The sequence below is a fragment of the Apis laboriosa genome, unplaced genomic scaffold (assembly GCF_014066325.1).
Source record: "Apis laboriosa isolate Shangri-la unplaced genomic scaffold, ASM1406632v1 scaffold64_cov150, whole genome shotgun sequence".
NCBI classification, from domain to species: Eukaryota; Metazoa; Arthropoda; class Insecta; order Hymenoptera; family Apidae; genus Apis; species Apis laboriosa.
The window spans coordinates 3,158,239-3,173,537 of NW_025224011.1; the positions used below are offsets into that span (position 1 = coordinate 3,158,239).

Below are 15,299 nucleotides of genomic sequence, written 5' to 3' on the forward strand. Positions count from 1 at the left end.
CTTAATAAAAAGTAATTTTATCAAGCTCGAGATAAGCAGTCTTGTATTTCATTGGAAGTTAATTTATATTCCAATAAATCAAGTCTCATTAACACGACTTAGTCTCGCTCCATCGAATCGATGAGAAAGTATTATCTATCATTGTTTCAGTAAATAAAACTTGTTCGAATAAGAATGGATGAAACTTCTATAAGATATTAATTAAATTGAACAGGTTTCGAAAAGTCTATATAATATTGGAAACGTATATCTAAAAATAACATTACGATTTGAAAAAGTACCAGTTATGAAGAGTTTGCCCCGTTTTCTTTTCCACTTTTATGAATTCTCTTCCATATTAAAATTAACACGGGATAATTATATACAGCTTAAAATTGGCCCGCGTATTAATTTGACATAACAAATAAGTTGATACATAAAACAAATTTAAACTGATAACAGCGTGTTTTCCTTTGAAATAGAAATGAAATAACCGACGAAATTAGAAGGGAAAATTTTCGTAATTCCGACAACGAGTGGTAATTAATCTCATTTCATATCCTTGTTTCTTCGAACGAAACACGATCCAGCGAATAAAACTATTAAAAATTAGAGACACGGTTAACGTAATTCCCTTCATCATGTTCCATCAGCGTTTTCCCCATTGGATTTTACATTAAATACAAATGCAAACCAATCTTCCGCGGCTAACCTCCTCCAACGACTCGATTTCCATTTCAAATTCATTTAAAATCCCATTCAAATTCGATGGGGACGCTCATTAGATCTTAATTGCGGGGATGAACGTTACATAACTAGTGCGCCGCCGGTGAGATTGAAGGTTTCTCGTTGGATCGATGAAAGAAAATAAATTTGTCCCGATAAAAATGCTATCTCGTTCTTGCAAATCCTATCCATCGACGCTGGTTAATCCTCTCGAACAACGATCGAACGGGAATTAATTCGACTGTAAACTCGATCAATTTACCGGTATACAGTGTATAAAGTGTGGGACGTCGACTCGATCGATAAGTTTTTCCTTTACTAATGATCCTTACGAAAGTGGTGTCGATGAGGCTTTGCGTCCTGGTGACTTGAACCTTCGAAGAGAACAATCGTTCCTCGATCGTTGGACTGTTTTCTGACGGGCTGTCGTCATACTCGTCCAAACATTCGTCCTCCGCCAAAGACACCAAACTGTTGTACCAATGCGCGCTGCTCGCCCTGTGCGGTTTCGACGGCTCCTGAAGACGGTTCAAGTCCTTGCTGAAACTTAGGCTGCGCCTAATCGGTTGCAGGCTGCGATTTATCACGGCCGGTAATTCAGCCGCGCTCCCTCTCAATAGCAACCCGATTTTCCGACGGAACGATTTTCGCTCGATTCTCCCGCTCTCCTTTTCCGTATCCTCTTCCTCCACGCGTTTCGACAGATTCACCTCTTCGCTATAGAGATCATTGTCGTAGATCAATAGATCCTTGTACCACTTCTCTGAAACACAAGTATTTCCTTTTTTTTTTCTTTATATATATATTATTACAATATTATCATCATGATATTAATAAAAGTACACAAGGAGAAATAAGAGAATAACGAGATAACGAGAGTGTTAAAAGATGTTAAAAGAATAGTAATCGGAAAGTTTTCTATAAAAAATCATTTCTCCATTTCGTTCTCGTTAAAAGGTTCGCAAAGTTAGACGCAATACCTTGCACTTTCGGTTCACTTTTCTTCGCGGGTACCTGCTTCGCCGTCTTCGCGCTCCGACCGGACGTCTTCTCGCCGCCGCTCTTCTTCGACTTCTTCGAACCCCTCTTCTCGTCCTTCCTCAACGTTGTCATCGTGCCAATCTCGATGTGTATCCTCGATCGTCCTTCTCGCCGAAGGGAGTCAAAGAGAACGTCCGTCCGCTCGAAAGATTCCTCCGCGGACGAATATGGCCGCGTTTCGCCGTTCGACGAAAGGATTCATCGGCCGGCCGAAATCGGCCTTGCCTCCATCGAGCCAATAGTCGTGGACAAAGCGATTCCACGCGACTCCGCCGATCGCGAATGGACGAATCGGTCGAGGCAACGCTGCGAATGAACCGGATGAACGGAACGAGCCTGGTGCGCTTTCGAGCGGACAATTAAACGGTTTTCGCCGATTATTTCCAAATTTCTCCGGCCGCCAGCAGACCGTGGCTGACCTGTCACATCGGTGACGCGATCAATAGAACGGTGTTACGGCTGCTAGTCGATCGTCCAATTGTTGTTGTTGTTGTTGTTGCCAGGCCCACGTGAAAGATCGTTCCATCACGGACGCCGTTTTATTGTTCCGGGTGTCGATCGAGTAAATCGTCGGCAAACAATGTACGAACTTTCGTGGCAAATGGCCTGTTCCCGGCCCCCCCTACCCTCTCCCCCTTCCACCAGTTTATTCGTCGCTCTCTTTCTCGGGCTTGCTCGCCCTTGAATCACGTTCGACAAATGGCAAGTAGAAATTTAACGCTGAAATCATCGATCGGTGAAATCGGTGGCTGAATATCGATCGAAATGGTACAAAAGTGTGAAGTTTTGAAAGAGATTCGTTCGCGTTTGAGTGATCGGTGATTTGTTTCTTTTCTTTTTTTTTTCTTAGTTATCGACAATTAACGATCGACGCGAAAAATATCATTGCTGCAGAGTATATCGAATTTTTTATCTTAAAAATTAATGTTAATTGTTTTTCATTACTCTCTATATCTAGAATGAAATTAGGACAAATTTACAGGATGATGATTGAATTTATATTGATTTCAAACGATAATCTCATTGGATGAAATACGCATTATTTGGTTTGAAGTTCCATTAAAGATATATAGAAGTCGATCGCAGATAAGGGGATATCTTTATCGATAGTAGTTATAGTTCGATTAATCCGATTTTATAATCAAGCTATATCAGAGTTTTTAATACGGATTAATGAGTTCCGTTAGTGAATCGTGTCGTATTAATCACGTAATTATTACTGACCCTATTTCTATATCGATAAATCCATAATTAATTAACGAAATACATACTTTCTTTCATTATCTTTCCTTCTCATTTGCACACACACACACACATACACACTTAAACATCAAGCCTTATGCACACAAGAGTTGCACTTATTTTTCTTTTCGTTTCCTTTCCCTATTGTTGAATTTTCCCCATTTATACGGCCACGGTCGTTGCAGTTAAGAAACGTATTTAACTTTTCTAGCTATCAGCGTATTTTTTCTTATCGCGTTTTCTTCCTTATCATCATACACCGACATAAATTAACCGAACTTATCAGGTCGAATCGTTTTTCCGAGGAAAAATTTCGCGAGTTCTTTTTCCGTTCGGATAAAAAAAATTTCCAATTCCAAAAAAAAAAAAAAAAAATCCACGAAACGTTCTATTGTTTAATCCCACGTTAACAAATTCCAAATTCGTGTGAATCGATCCCCTCGAATAATCGATCCAATTTGAATTAAAGAAATTAAAATTATCGACGAGTTTTTCTGGCCTCGAGGGGGAAACAAAATTTTCAACGAGTAGAACAATGGTTCGAGCGAGGATGCACGCGTACGATCGGTTTTCGTCACCGGCAATTAACGCTATCGTAATGGTAATGGCGTATTACAATGTTATCATCGATTTACGAGGGACGTCACGAGTAATAATACGTTTGCGCGTCGATATATCACCGTAAAAATGCAACACTTAAGAACGATTAACACCCCACTAGAGCATGAAAGCGTGTACGACTTAAAGTGCCAATAATTTTTCTCACTCTATCACTGCATCGAAACAACGATCGATGTAAAAAAAAAAAAAAAAAAAAAAAAAAATTGGAAAGAAAAATAAGGAAAAGTTATCTTCCTGCTATGCGAAGACGGAATCATTGATCAAAAAAAGCGATAAGCGACGACGAGTCGGTTAAAAATAGACAGCTAGATATAAATCGAGCAAGGAGGGAGGAGGGGCAATCGACGAAACTCGGTATCAAACGCGGAACGTTCCCGCGGTTTTAAGGCTGGCCTTAAAATTTGCACTAGTTTAATCGATGCACCACGTAACATGCGTTGCCACGTTCGTGAATGCACCGATAAGGTTGCTCAAGGTGGCGCAAAGTTCATTAGATTAGAAACTAGTAAATGGAAACTCGTCGCAATTGATCGTCGATGCGGATGGATCGAGTGGAATTTTTTTTTTTTTTTTAACCAATACCTCAAATATCAAATTATCCCGATAACGAAATATTCAATCTCTCTCTCTCTTTCTCTCTCTCTCTATCTCTCTCTTTCTGTCTCTCTCTTTCAATCATCGAGAAATTTCATCGAGAAAATTTTCCTCGGCGAGGATACAAACAGATATCGAATAATACGACGCGACACCGATAATATTACATACGCCTTTAAAAAAACAATAATCCGCGCACAATGATCGAATTTTAATATAAAACACCGTTGCACGATTGCCAACCGAATCTGGAATATTGTCGATACGACTAAGAAACGAAATTACGAGCGAGTCTGGAAGGAACAACTGGTTTGCACAGATTTCGTGGCACGATAAAACGACCGGTCCGCGATCGTAACCGCGATCTCGAAACCGTAGTAAATCACACGGAATTCGATATTTCACAACCAGTATATATATATATATACTCACGGATCACCATGATGGGGATAATAACTATTCGAGAATAAAATAAACCGAATCAGGCGTGCACGCACATATACAAGCAAATATACGAACACGGGATCCAAGTTCGTTGACCCGGGGATCGAACGCGATCTCGTTAACGGGTTAACGATTAATGAATTCCCACTGTGGATCGTTCGCGCTTCATTTCCTCCGGATACGATTACACCAGCCCCAGTTTTCGCACGATCCGCGGTTTAAAAACTGACTGAACGGCACAACTGAACCGATTAATTCGACTCGCCTCCGATAATAATCCCGCTCACTCGATCGAGTAGTAAACAAAGGAATTAAAAAAATCAGGTAGTCGTTGGAATCCGCACGCTTATCGAGCACGGCACATCATCATCGAGCGTTATCGCCGCGATAACTGCGATTCCTATGCGCGAATTTCTGTCCCGAAAATTATCCGCGATAAAAGCGAACCGATTCGAGATATAGATTCGCACGCGCGAGTCGAAGAGGAGGATATGCAAAAATTTTGGTAATCTTTTTCTTTTCTTTTCTTTTCTTTTCTTTTTTTTTTTTTTTTTTTTTTTTTTTTTTTTTTTTTTTTTTTTTTTTTTTTTTTGAATATTTCAAGACAGTCGCGACGTTTTATCGACCGTGCACGCGCGAAAATCAAACAGACTCGTCGGGTTAAGAAATTAAGAAAACAGGTAAGAGGCGAGGTGACCCCATGTGGTGGGGAGAGATCGTGGCGGGAAAAGGGAGCAATGGAACGTTCGATTCCAATGGAACCAATCGAGAAAGAAACTGTCTATCTGCCAAGGAAAAATGTGCGGTACTCGTGCCAGTGGTACTCAATTTACTTCGATTTCTCGAGTGTGCTTTTGTTGTAACTATAGTTATACTGCTTTTTTTTATGTGTGTTTTAAACACGTTTGAATAAATATTTTTCGAATGATCGCAGGATTTTTGGTAATTGCCAAGAGGAAAAATTTGAAACTAATCGATTCGATTTGGTTTCGTATATCTGATGCTAAGACTATGGTGTTTGATATGAAAGATGATGAATTTGTATCGTACGTGAGATCATTAATACGTTCTCGTATTTTCTTTGAATTATAAGATTATATTGTGAAGTGTGCAACCTCTCGTTAACAATAGAACCTTATCTTGCACTGATATTTGATGAAATTTACAATATAGGAAAACTTAAAAGATTATAAGTTCATAGAGGAATTACTTCATTTTTCTTATAATATTAAAATGGATATTTAATGGTTCATGAATGACTATGAATAATAATAAAAAAAATTTTATATTTACTTATAATCTTTTTTTTTAATTTTTGAAATTAAATTGTAATAAATTATACTTAATATTTTATATATGTTATTGATCATCTATTGTCAGAAACCATTATTAATTATTTCTTTCTTTCAAAACGCTTTCAAAAAAAAAAAATTTCATTTAAAATAAAATTTCTTTCACGTCGTCTGCACGAGACAAATATTCAAGATAAATACAAAATAATAATAAAATTAGAAAAAAATTTCTTCAAATGACTTAATTCTCGACTGAGCCAGGAAGTTTGTATATCTGACACGTTGCAATACGAAACCTAGAACACCGTTAATGTCCGCATTTCAAATACCCACCACGTTAATGTCTGAAATGCGTTATAAAAAGTTCTGGAACTAGTGTGGTTATAAAACGAGCATGTTGCCGTTTTATTGGTGAAGGGAGGGAAATCTGCTGGCATATTCGATATTCGAGAGCCGTGAAATGACTTTTGTCGAGGTAGCATTTTACGATCAGACGAAACGCAGGAATTGATATTTTATAGATATATAACGTGTTGCACAAAAAATGCTAATTGACATTAAATTATTCCTTTGATGATTTATAACGATTTAAACCCTTTCCTACGACGAATACCGTATGAATTAAAAATCTATTTCTCTTAAAATTAAATTTTGTTTCCAGGAAAAAAAAAAAAGAAATGGTCAATAACGAATCTCGTTCACGATTGAAAACCTTATCGAATATATGTTGGCACATTCGTATTGTTATGGCCAATAACAAATTTTTACGAGTATTGAAGGAGTACATTTCTAGATATATGTATATGTGTCATACACGTCATTACAAAATGTAATAAAGTTCACGAGATAGTTCCTGCGAGAGAACTGAACCAGATGCTCCTCGAACTTCAGAACGCATCCCTTGGCACACGTGTGAAAATGTCGATAAGGATTGTCTATTTCTAGGCCGTGTAAGTAAGCAGATCGATACCGTGTCCTCTAAAGCAGATTGTCGAATTCTTGAACCTTCTTCCTCGAAGGATCTCACGAATTTGTCAGTTCGTACTGTGTAATATTTCTTCTTCAAGTCGAACGAGTGAATTATATCTACTACTAAACTAAATAAGTTTCATCGTTTCCTTGACATCCTTAGCCAGTTAAGGACTTGCTCAGGTGTCCACCGAAGAATCGTCGCATGAATCGCCGTTTCTCTAGAGCGTTTGCAAGAATCGATAAAACGTTTAACCTAAATCTATTCCATTCGTTATCCAAGCTGATTTCGCAACACTGATTCCATAATTATTCTATTATCCCATCCCGTAGATAAATTTCTTTGTGATGGTTCTAACGTTCTCTCGAGTTCATAGGTTAAAAATAGGAAAAAGTTACTCGTAATGATGGCTTGACCGATTAAGATCTGTAAGTGATTTAAATCTAACACGTTTAAATTGATCGATGAGAGAAATTTTAAGCGTCGCGGTGAAAATGCATTAAAAGAGGAAAGGGCAAATTGGCGGCATTGTGCACGGTCGCATACTGAATGGTGGCACACGAACGTGAAACCGGCACGATTCAACCGGCGTCTTTATTAAGTCAACAACCTGCTTTAGAAATCCGCTGCATTTCGCAGAACAGAATTAAACCCGAAGCGCGATATTCAATGTGATTGCCACTACGTGGAGAAATATTAATTGGAACGACGCTGTTATTGCGTTGGAAATAATTTGTGATTAACAATAGGTAGGATTTGATTAAACAATAGGTATTCGTTGAGCACTTACGAGAGATGAAAAACAGTAATCATCGGGATCTAATTTCCTTGAAATTGTGGATCATCCGACCAATCGATATACTGTACCATTTATGTTGTTGATCTTGATCACTTTGAAAATCTGGTTAATAAAAATAAAAAATGAATCATAAATGTATTATTTTTTATTTAATTATTAATTTATTAAAATAAATACTTTGTAAGAAAATTGCACTAACTTTTTTTTCATAACATGAAGTTTTACTGGAAGTTCCATTTATTCATTCCATATACATTTCATTCCATTTACTGAAATTCCAAAAAAATATCACAAATATTAAAAATATTTAATTATAAAGATATTTACTTGCAAAATAGAGAAATCACTATAATACCATTTGTAATATTTCCGATACCAGAGAGCTTCGTCGCTCAATTTGCCACGAAAACGCGTGAAACTATGTTTGTATCGAAGAGGCTAGACAGGTACAACACCTGACACAGGGTGGTACATTCATCCCCACTAACACATTAATTCACTTCGCTATCCTCAGCAACACGATTCAAGCCTAAATTAGATTTTTGCCATTTTAATTCATTAATTTTGTTTAATTTTTTGAATTAAATGATACACTTATGAAGAATTTCAAATAAAAATATGGCGAAACTTCTAATACGAATAAATGTAACAAGAAATATTTCTTTGTCCGAAACGATGACTCTGATGAGATAAAAATCTACTTTAGTAATAATTTAAAACTCACCTGTCATACTTTCTTGAACTCTTCAAATATTAATTTAATGATCGTTATTTTTTTCTATTTCTAATCTTCAACTTGAAACGAACGAATATCACTGAAAATTATTATATTCGTAAATATTATACAAATATTTTACATTCCACATATTTCAAAGTCACATTTGAATTGTCAGAAGATAAGAAAATATAATGGCGGAAAGTTTTGGCGCAAAGTGCAAGAAGCGCAACGATTTGAATGACATTGATACATTAAGTATTATTTTAAATAAAGCCATCTATAATTATCATGTATAGTAATTATACGTATAGTAGATTATAAATTTCAAAATTAAATAATTTAAAGAATAAATTAAATATTATTACAAATTATAATTACCTGATTTGAAGAGACGTAAAAGAATAGGAACTGCGATGAACGTTCTTTCGTCTTCCAACTATTCCTGTTTTCATGTAGTTAATTCCAATGGTGGCGCTACGTTCACTTTCGTTAATGGAAACGCTGCTGCATGTAAGTTGTGACACCTCGCGGCCACCGTTAGTGGAGATGTAATATTTTCCGGTAAAGTAGTTTGGTAGTTTCGTAAAAAATTAAGTGAACGAAAAGTACGTAGAAAATGTAAATTTGCATTAACTTAATCTTCGGTTATATTAATCTATGGCTTAAATCGCTGCTTTGAGCGCGATAAATTTTCGCGAATTGTGTCTATAATCGTCGTGTATATTACATATAGTAACATACATATATTGCAATAGGGCGCCTCGAAGTGTATTAAAACATTGATCGGTGCAGTGAAAGTGGTAAAAAATAACGAAATCTAATCATTTTTCCATCATGTAGTCAATGCATTGTACTCGGTAGTCTTTTAAGTTCACATTGCTAACCAATGTCTTGTGTTATACACTCACAAGGTTAAAGTGCGTTGATTCATAGTTGTTGTTTTCCTCTGGAATTAGTAGAAAAAATGAGTGGAGATATGTTTGACGGAAAAGATTATCCAACCCAATGGGCATTAAATCCTTCAGCTTATCAAAATATGAGTAATGATCAAGGTAAATGGTATAAAAAGTATTTCAGCATTGCGATTCATTTCTTACCATGATTGTATAACATTTATTTGTCATACAAAACTTTTGACCACCATTCAGTTGATTGGGCAGCATTAGCTCAACAATGGATCAAAATGAAAGAAACTGTAGTTCCACCGGCACCACCTCCACCTACTATTAATCCTATATGCTCTGGCAACGATGGTAGCGGAGAAGCACCAATGGATATGGATACAAAAGAAGATGATGTACCACCAGCACCACCTGCACCAACAATTAGTGGATCAGGTAGTATAAGAAAATTGATCCAATAAAATTAATAATAAATAAATTCTAATCTTTTTAACTGTATTTACAGTCGAATACGTTAAAAGTGATTTTTTTAATTTTTGTAATTGATTCATTATAATAATAATAATAATAATAATAATAATAATAATAATAATAATAATATATTTATTATGTAAATGTAATATTATTCAAATATTGTTCAATTAAAAAAAAAAATAATATTTATATATTTGATTTTTTGTTTTATTTATAAGTATAATTTGTAGACCTTATTTAATGGTAATTTAAACTATATCTGAAATATTCCTTCATGATATATCTTGTTTAATACCAGCTGAAGCATGGAATCAGTGGAATCAGTGGGGCCATTGGAACACTTCAGGTTCTGGTGCAGGTACATGGGAATGGACTGGTGTACCTCCCCCAGGTGTTTCTATAGGTTCTGATGGAAAACCTATGGGAATTCCAACAGTGCCTGTTATTCCACCTGCTCCAACTATATCTACAACATCAGAATTTAGTGTGCCACCACCAGCAACACCATCTTTGTATTCTTATAATTCAGTACCTCCGACACAACCTTATAGTCAGGTTAAAATTGTATTTCTAATATAACATAGAGCACCAAAAAACTTCCTATATTTTCCCTTTTATTTAGACTTAGTAAAACAGAATTGTGTATAAAATTATGATATTATTTTTTTAAAAAAGGTGTATTGTAAAATTGAAAAGAGAAAATATTGTTTGATATATTGTAGTTTGAATTATTGAATTGAACTTACAGTTTGATTTCTACTCATTTTCCTTAATTATAAATCATGAAATATCATATAATAGAGAAATTTATATAATTAAAAAGGATCGATATTTTGAAACGGTATAAAGACATGGATTAAAAATTAAAGATAATAAGTATCTCGTATTTAGGTGACTAATTATTGGTCTGGAGAACCACCTACCGCTATACCTCCTCAACCACCCCCTTTTATGAAAGGAATCAGACATGCAAATAGAGCACCACATATGAGACCAATGGATACTGTAAGATGTCGAGAAGATAGGGAAAAGACACCTGAGGAGGATACAACGACAACCATAGGTAAGTAGAAAAGAGAATAGTTCTTAGAATAACTATGACTGAATGCACTAATACCTTTTATATATAACATGGATAATGTAATGTAATCATATTATGATTATTGTTGAATTACAAAGACATGCAATGACTCATAATATTATTATAATTTGACATTAATCTGATCACAATACTTTAATCAATTATATCGTATTATATCGTATATTGAATTTTTCCTCCAACGTGTTTGTCAAATAACATTTACGATAACATGTTACTAGCCCGTGATTAAATGTACATACGATGAGGATATTTTTACTTTAGACGCGGCAAAACGTAGACAATTGCCAGCATGGATTAGGGAGGGTTTAGAAAAAATGGAAAAAGAAAAACAGAAAGCTGTTGAAAGGGAAAGGCAAGAAATACTAAGGAAACAAGAATTAGAAGCCCGAAAGCAAGCCGAGGATGAAGCTCGGGCTGTACTGAATCCTTGTAAAAGCAAATTTGTAGGTGTCCAAATGCATGCATTAATTGCGTGCTTCGCAAATAAACCTATGTTAAATAATCTTGAAAAACATTCGTTATTTTTCATTTCTCGTTACTCTTTTGAAATGCAGGATTCTGATTCCGAGAAGGAAATTGAACAAGATCTTGATGATGGGGTACATAATCAGCAGGTGACTGAAAAAAATTTCGAACGTACTCCAGACATTCTTCTTCGTCCACGGAAATCACGATTTCGAGACGCAGACTCGCCGGATCCACATACGCACACGGATAGAAGTCCAACCACGTCTAACGCGACTATACCTACGCCGAAACGGACGAGAGAAGAGATACTGCAGGATGTGGTGAATATTATCCCGATCAAATTCATCGTTAATCGCAGATTTTACGATATTACAGATTTGCTTCGGTATAGATGTTAAAGGTGCGGAGATCGTTGACTGAAATCCTTCTGGAGGTAACGAACGAAGAAATCGGTGCTATATGCAGAGAGGTTTGGAGCCGCGCACGTGCCAAAGGTACCCCAGATACACACGATACAACTAACAAATTGATATTTCATATTTCGCTCACCAGTGCACAGAATCTGATTCATACGAGTCTTGTGCAGTGTTGCGGTGAATTTTATTTGCCCATTTGTGTAATATAAGCTTTTAAACATTAAACAAAGATTGTTCAATTCATAGAGTTAATTATTCGATGATTTCAGGATATCCTATTTTATTTTTCCAGGATTTTGTATACACGTACCATAAGTGATATTATTTTTTTTTCTCTAAGTAGTATTATATAAAAAAAAAAAAAAAAAAAAAAAAAAAAAAAAAAAAAAAAAAAAAAAAAAAAAGAAAGAAAGAAAGAAAGAAAAAGAAACCATATCACCCAGTTTTATTAACTATAAACTTTCAATTTTTACATAATTAGTTTAATAATTGTTTTTTATCGAATCGTTTTTTTTTATTATTTATAAAAAATTTAAAAGTTATATTAATTCACAGGATAAATCGTTCGTGAAAAAAGGAAGAAAAAGTGGCGAAAAAAATATGATAAGATTCGATAATTTTATTAATTTAAGAAAGAAAAAAACGCGTAAAGGGCAAATATTTATCTTAGCAAATTTTTTATATCCACTTCTCGATCGGTTTAATTAATTATTGATTAATTGGATCACGTAATTATTACGAAAACCCGACTGCATATTGTGGATATGAGAAAATCACATAAAATTAATTTTATTTTTCTCTTCAATATATGTTTACTTGCTTTATATATCGTAGTAGTTATCAGATAATATTTTAACATTTAACAAAACGGTCCTACCCATATCTGTTTTCATTGATAATCTCATTCATACTCTTACCTTATGGCTCTGCACGTAAACTGATCGTTGATATATATATATATACATATATATTCCTCTACTAACGTCATTTCTTTACAAAAGAAATTTCAGTTTCGTACAATATCTAAAAGGATTGCTATTAAAGATTTCTTAAGGTATATGAGGATTGATGGCAGGATCGACTCTCCTTGTGATATCGGTGATCAGTACCATTTAATTTTGGGGGGTATCCTGATGATAGCACTTAGCCATTGGTACTAAATGCGTGTGTATTGTAAGTCCCTGCAGGAGAGATCCCCGTCGCATCCCTCAACAACATGGCCCCTCTTGCTCAGATCACTCGCAAACTTGGTAAGTTTCTAAATTATTGTAATCTTCAACGCACGGTCATCCTAGGAACCGGTCGTGTATACGCAGTTATTTCTATAAAAATAAATAAATAAATAAATAAATAAATAAAAATAAATAAATAAAAATAAAAAAAATGCGTTCGTGCATTGTACCACTCTTTGTAGCCATGCTCGCTTATAAGTTCTCTCGTGAAAACGAAGATGTCTTTCAGGACATTTTTCAATTGTAGCGGCAGCATATTTAGTGGTCGAGCGTATGTCTTTATTATGACGAAAACGTATTATAGATGCAGAACAAGAATAATATATTTTTTGTGTCGTATAGGTCTGGGCATCTATGGCGACAGCAACAGCGAATCTGAGGAGGAGCAAAACGAACACGTACAGACACAGAACAACGATAGTGATGAAGAACTCATAGTATGTCTCTCCTTACGTGGAAATAAAATAGATAGGTTTAAAACGATAGAAAGGGGAACGAAGGGTTGTTATTATTTATAATATCGTTACAGGAAATGGTGAAACGGCGGCAACAAGCGTTCAAAAAGACGGAGGAGGAAATCGAGGCGCGTTTGGCCGAGGAGGATGAGAGGGAAGAGCAACGTTACGACGAGCAGTATAATAAACAACAGGAAAATCATACTGGTAATACAAGCTGCAAAGATTCAGGTATGTTTCGAAATATAATAAAACTAAGTGGTTATTACATGATTAAGCGTAACTCCGTAACATCACTACTTTAGTTGATGAAAAAGAAACGGTAAATAATCAAAGAGAAGCGTCTGAAACTTTGTCGAGCGGCGGACAAAGTCCACAGCAACAAATAGCGCCGCCTGATATGGCAAAGACCAATACTCCATCGGGATCAGCCGATTCCGAATCTAGCAGTTCCGAGACCACGACCTCTTCCTCGAGTCATAACTCGGTGAAGAAGAAACGATCGAACAAAGATCGCGATCGTGAATATCGAAAGAGGAAATCAAAGAGTAGAAGTAAATCCAGAGGCAGAAAGTCTCGGTCTCGTTCTTCCGAGCGTGGACACAAACGCAAATCCAGATCTAGATCGCTAAAGTCTCGTAAAGAGTATCGTTCAAGGTCTTCGAGCAATTATAGGTCCAGTAAGAAGCATAGATCGAGATCGAGAAATCGAAAACGGCGTAGATCTCGCTCGAGAAGCTGTCGTAGATCTAGATCCAGCTCGGCCACCAGGAAATGGTCGCGATCGCGTTCCAGGGGAAAAAGGAAATCACGTTCCCATTCGAGAGGTAGAAGAAGAAGTCGCTCCTATTCTACCAGACGGAGTAAATCCCGTGCAAGGGATAAACGACGATCACGATCCAGATCCAGGGCTAGAGACAGATCTCGTACACGCTCGAAGGAACGTAAACGTTCGCAATCTTACGTTTCCAGGAGCAAGAGACGGACTAGATCTAGATCTAGGGATCATAGAAAATCACGATCGAGATCAAGGCAGTCGAATCATCGGGACGGTAAGAAATCGTCGTCTCATCGGTACAGGAATTGAACCTGACCAACTTCTAGCCAAGGTTGTATATACATATTCATATAATTAAGTAACTTTTCGAGATATTCGTATGAAATTAAAAAAAAAAAAAAAAAAAAAAANAAAAAAAAGAAAAAAAAAAGAAAAAAAAGGAATAAAAAAGAGAAAGATAAAGATAAAGACACACCTTTTGTCCATAGATAATGTTAAAAAAATATTATCGGAAATGTAAAGATTTTCAAGATTTGTGATTGTCCATTTTGAAATTTCTCAGCTACGCGCGCGTTAGTGATATCGAATATCGATTAGGTCATTTCTTCCCAGTTTTATTAAGCTCATTCGAAGAGTATATTATATCTTTAACTATATATATATATAGAATACCTCCGGACAGTTTGTAATTATTTCGCTCTATCAGTCAGATTTTTAACTGTAGCGTTATTTCGATATATAAAGAAAAATTTATCCTTTTTTTTTTTTTTTTTTTTTTTTTTTTTTCTTTTCTTTGTATTTAATCCTATTCCCACACAATTCATTACTATGGAAAGTACTCAGACACATGTATGTCAGCGAAGTTTTTTCATTCACGATTCCCGATAATCATTATTTTGTAATGATGTATCCATTTTATACAAACAAATATTAACCTGCATTTCGAGAAATCGTATAGATTAGCGCGAACTTCCGTCTAAAACATGTCGGACGTCGATTTATTTCCTACGAGTAAATATCGAATCGTTATTACTAATCTCACACAA

General features: G+C 35.7%; 2 protein-coding genes across 10 annotated transcripts in view; one reads left to right on the forward strand and one right to left on the reverse strand.

Annotated features, from left to right (window-relative positions):
• Positions 1–8,827, reverse strand: part of LOC122718589 (pleckstrin homology domain-containing family G member 5-like) — a 90,316-nt gene extending 81,489 nt beyond the window's left edge. For 3 of the 9 annotated variants that reach the window (XM_043943734.1, XM_043943731.1, XM_043943728.1), the window contains exons 1-3: positions 4,636–5,161; positions 1,686–2,466; positions 1,038–1,468 (exon numbers count right to left, since the gene is read on the reverse strand). In XM_043943734.1, the coding sequence (XP_043799669.1) occupies positions 1,038–1,468; positions 1,686–1,818 (564 nt within the window). In that variant the 5' untranslated portion in view covers positions 1,819–2,466; positions 4,636–5,161. Of the gene's footprint in view, positions 1–1,037; positions 1,469–1,685; positions 2,467–3,017; positions 4,616–4,635; positions 5,162–7,699; positions 7,811–7,907; positions 7,978–8,063; positions 8,238–8,432; positions 8,524–8,804 lie in introns of those variants that run through there. The other 6 variants (XM_043943732.1, XM_043943733.1, XM_043943736.1 and 3 more) reach the window with 4 other exon arrangements.
• Positions 8,828–8,949: 122 nt separating this feature from the next.
• On the forward strand, positions 8,950–14,662 carry LOC122718548 (arginine/serine-rich protein PNISR-like). Its single transcript, XM_043943658.1, has 11 exons — positions 8,950–9,478; positions 9,575–9,763; positions 10,101–10,357; positions 10,694–10,865; positions 11,166–11,347; positions 11,459–11,692; positions 11,764–11,866; positions 12,967–13,038; positions 13,363–13,457; positions 13,550–13,706; positions 13,781–14,662. The coding sequence occupies exons 1-11, from the start codon at positions 9,391–9,393 to the stop codon at positions 14,560–14,562; spliced, it is 2,331 nt and encodes a 776-aa protein (XP_043799593.1). The 5' UTR covers positions 8,950–9,390; the 3' UTR covers positions 14,563–14,662.
• The last annotated feature ends 637 nt before the right edge of the window (positions 14,663–15,299 follow it).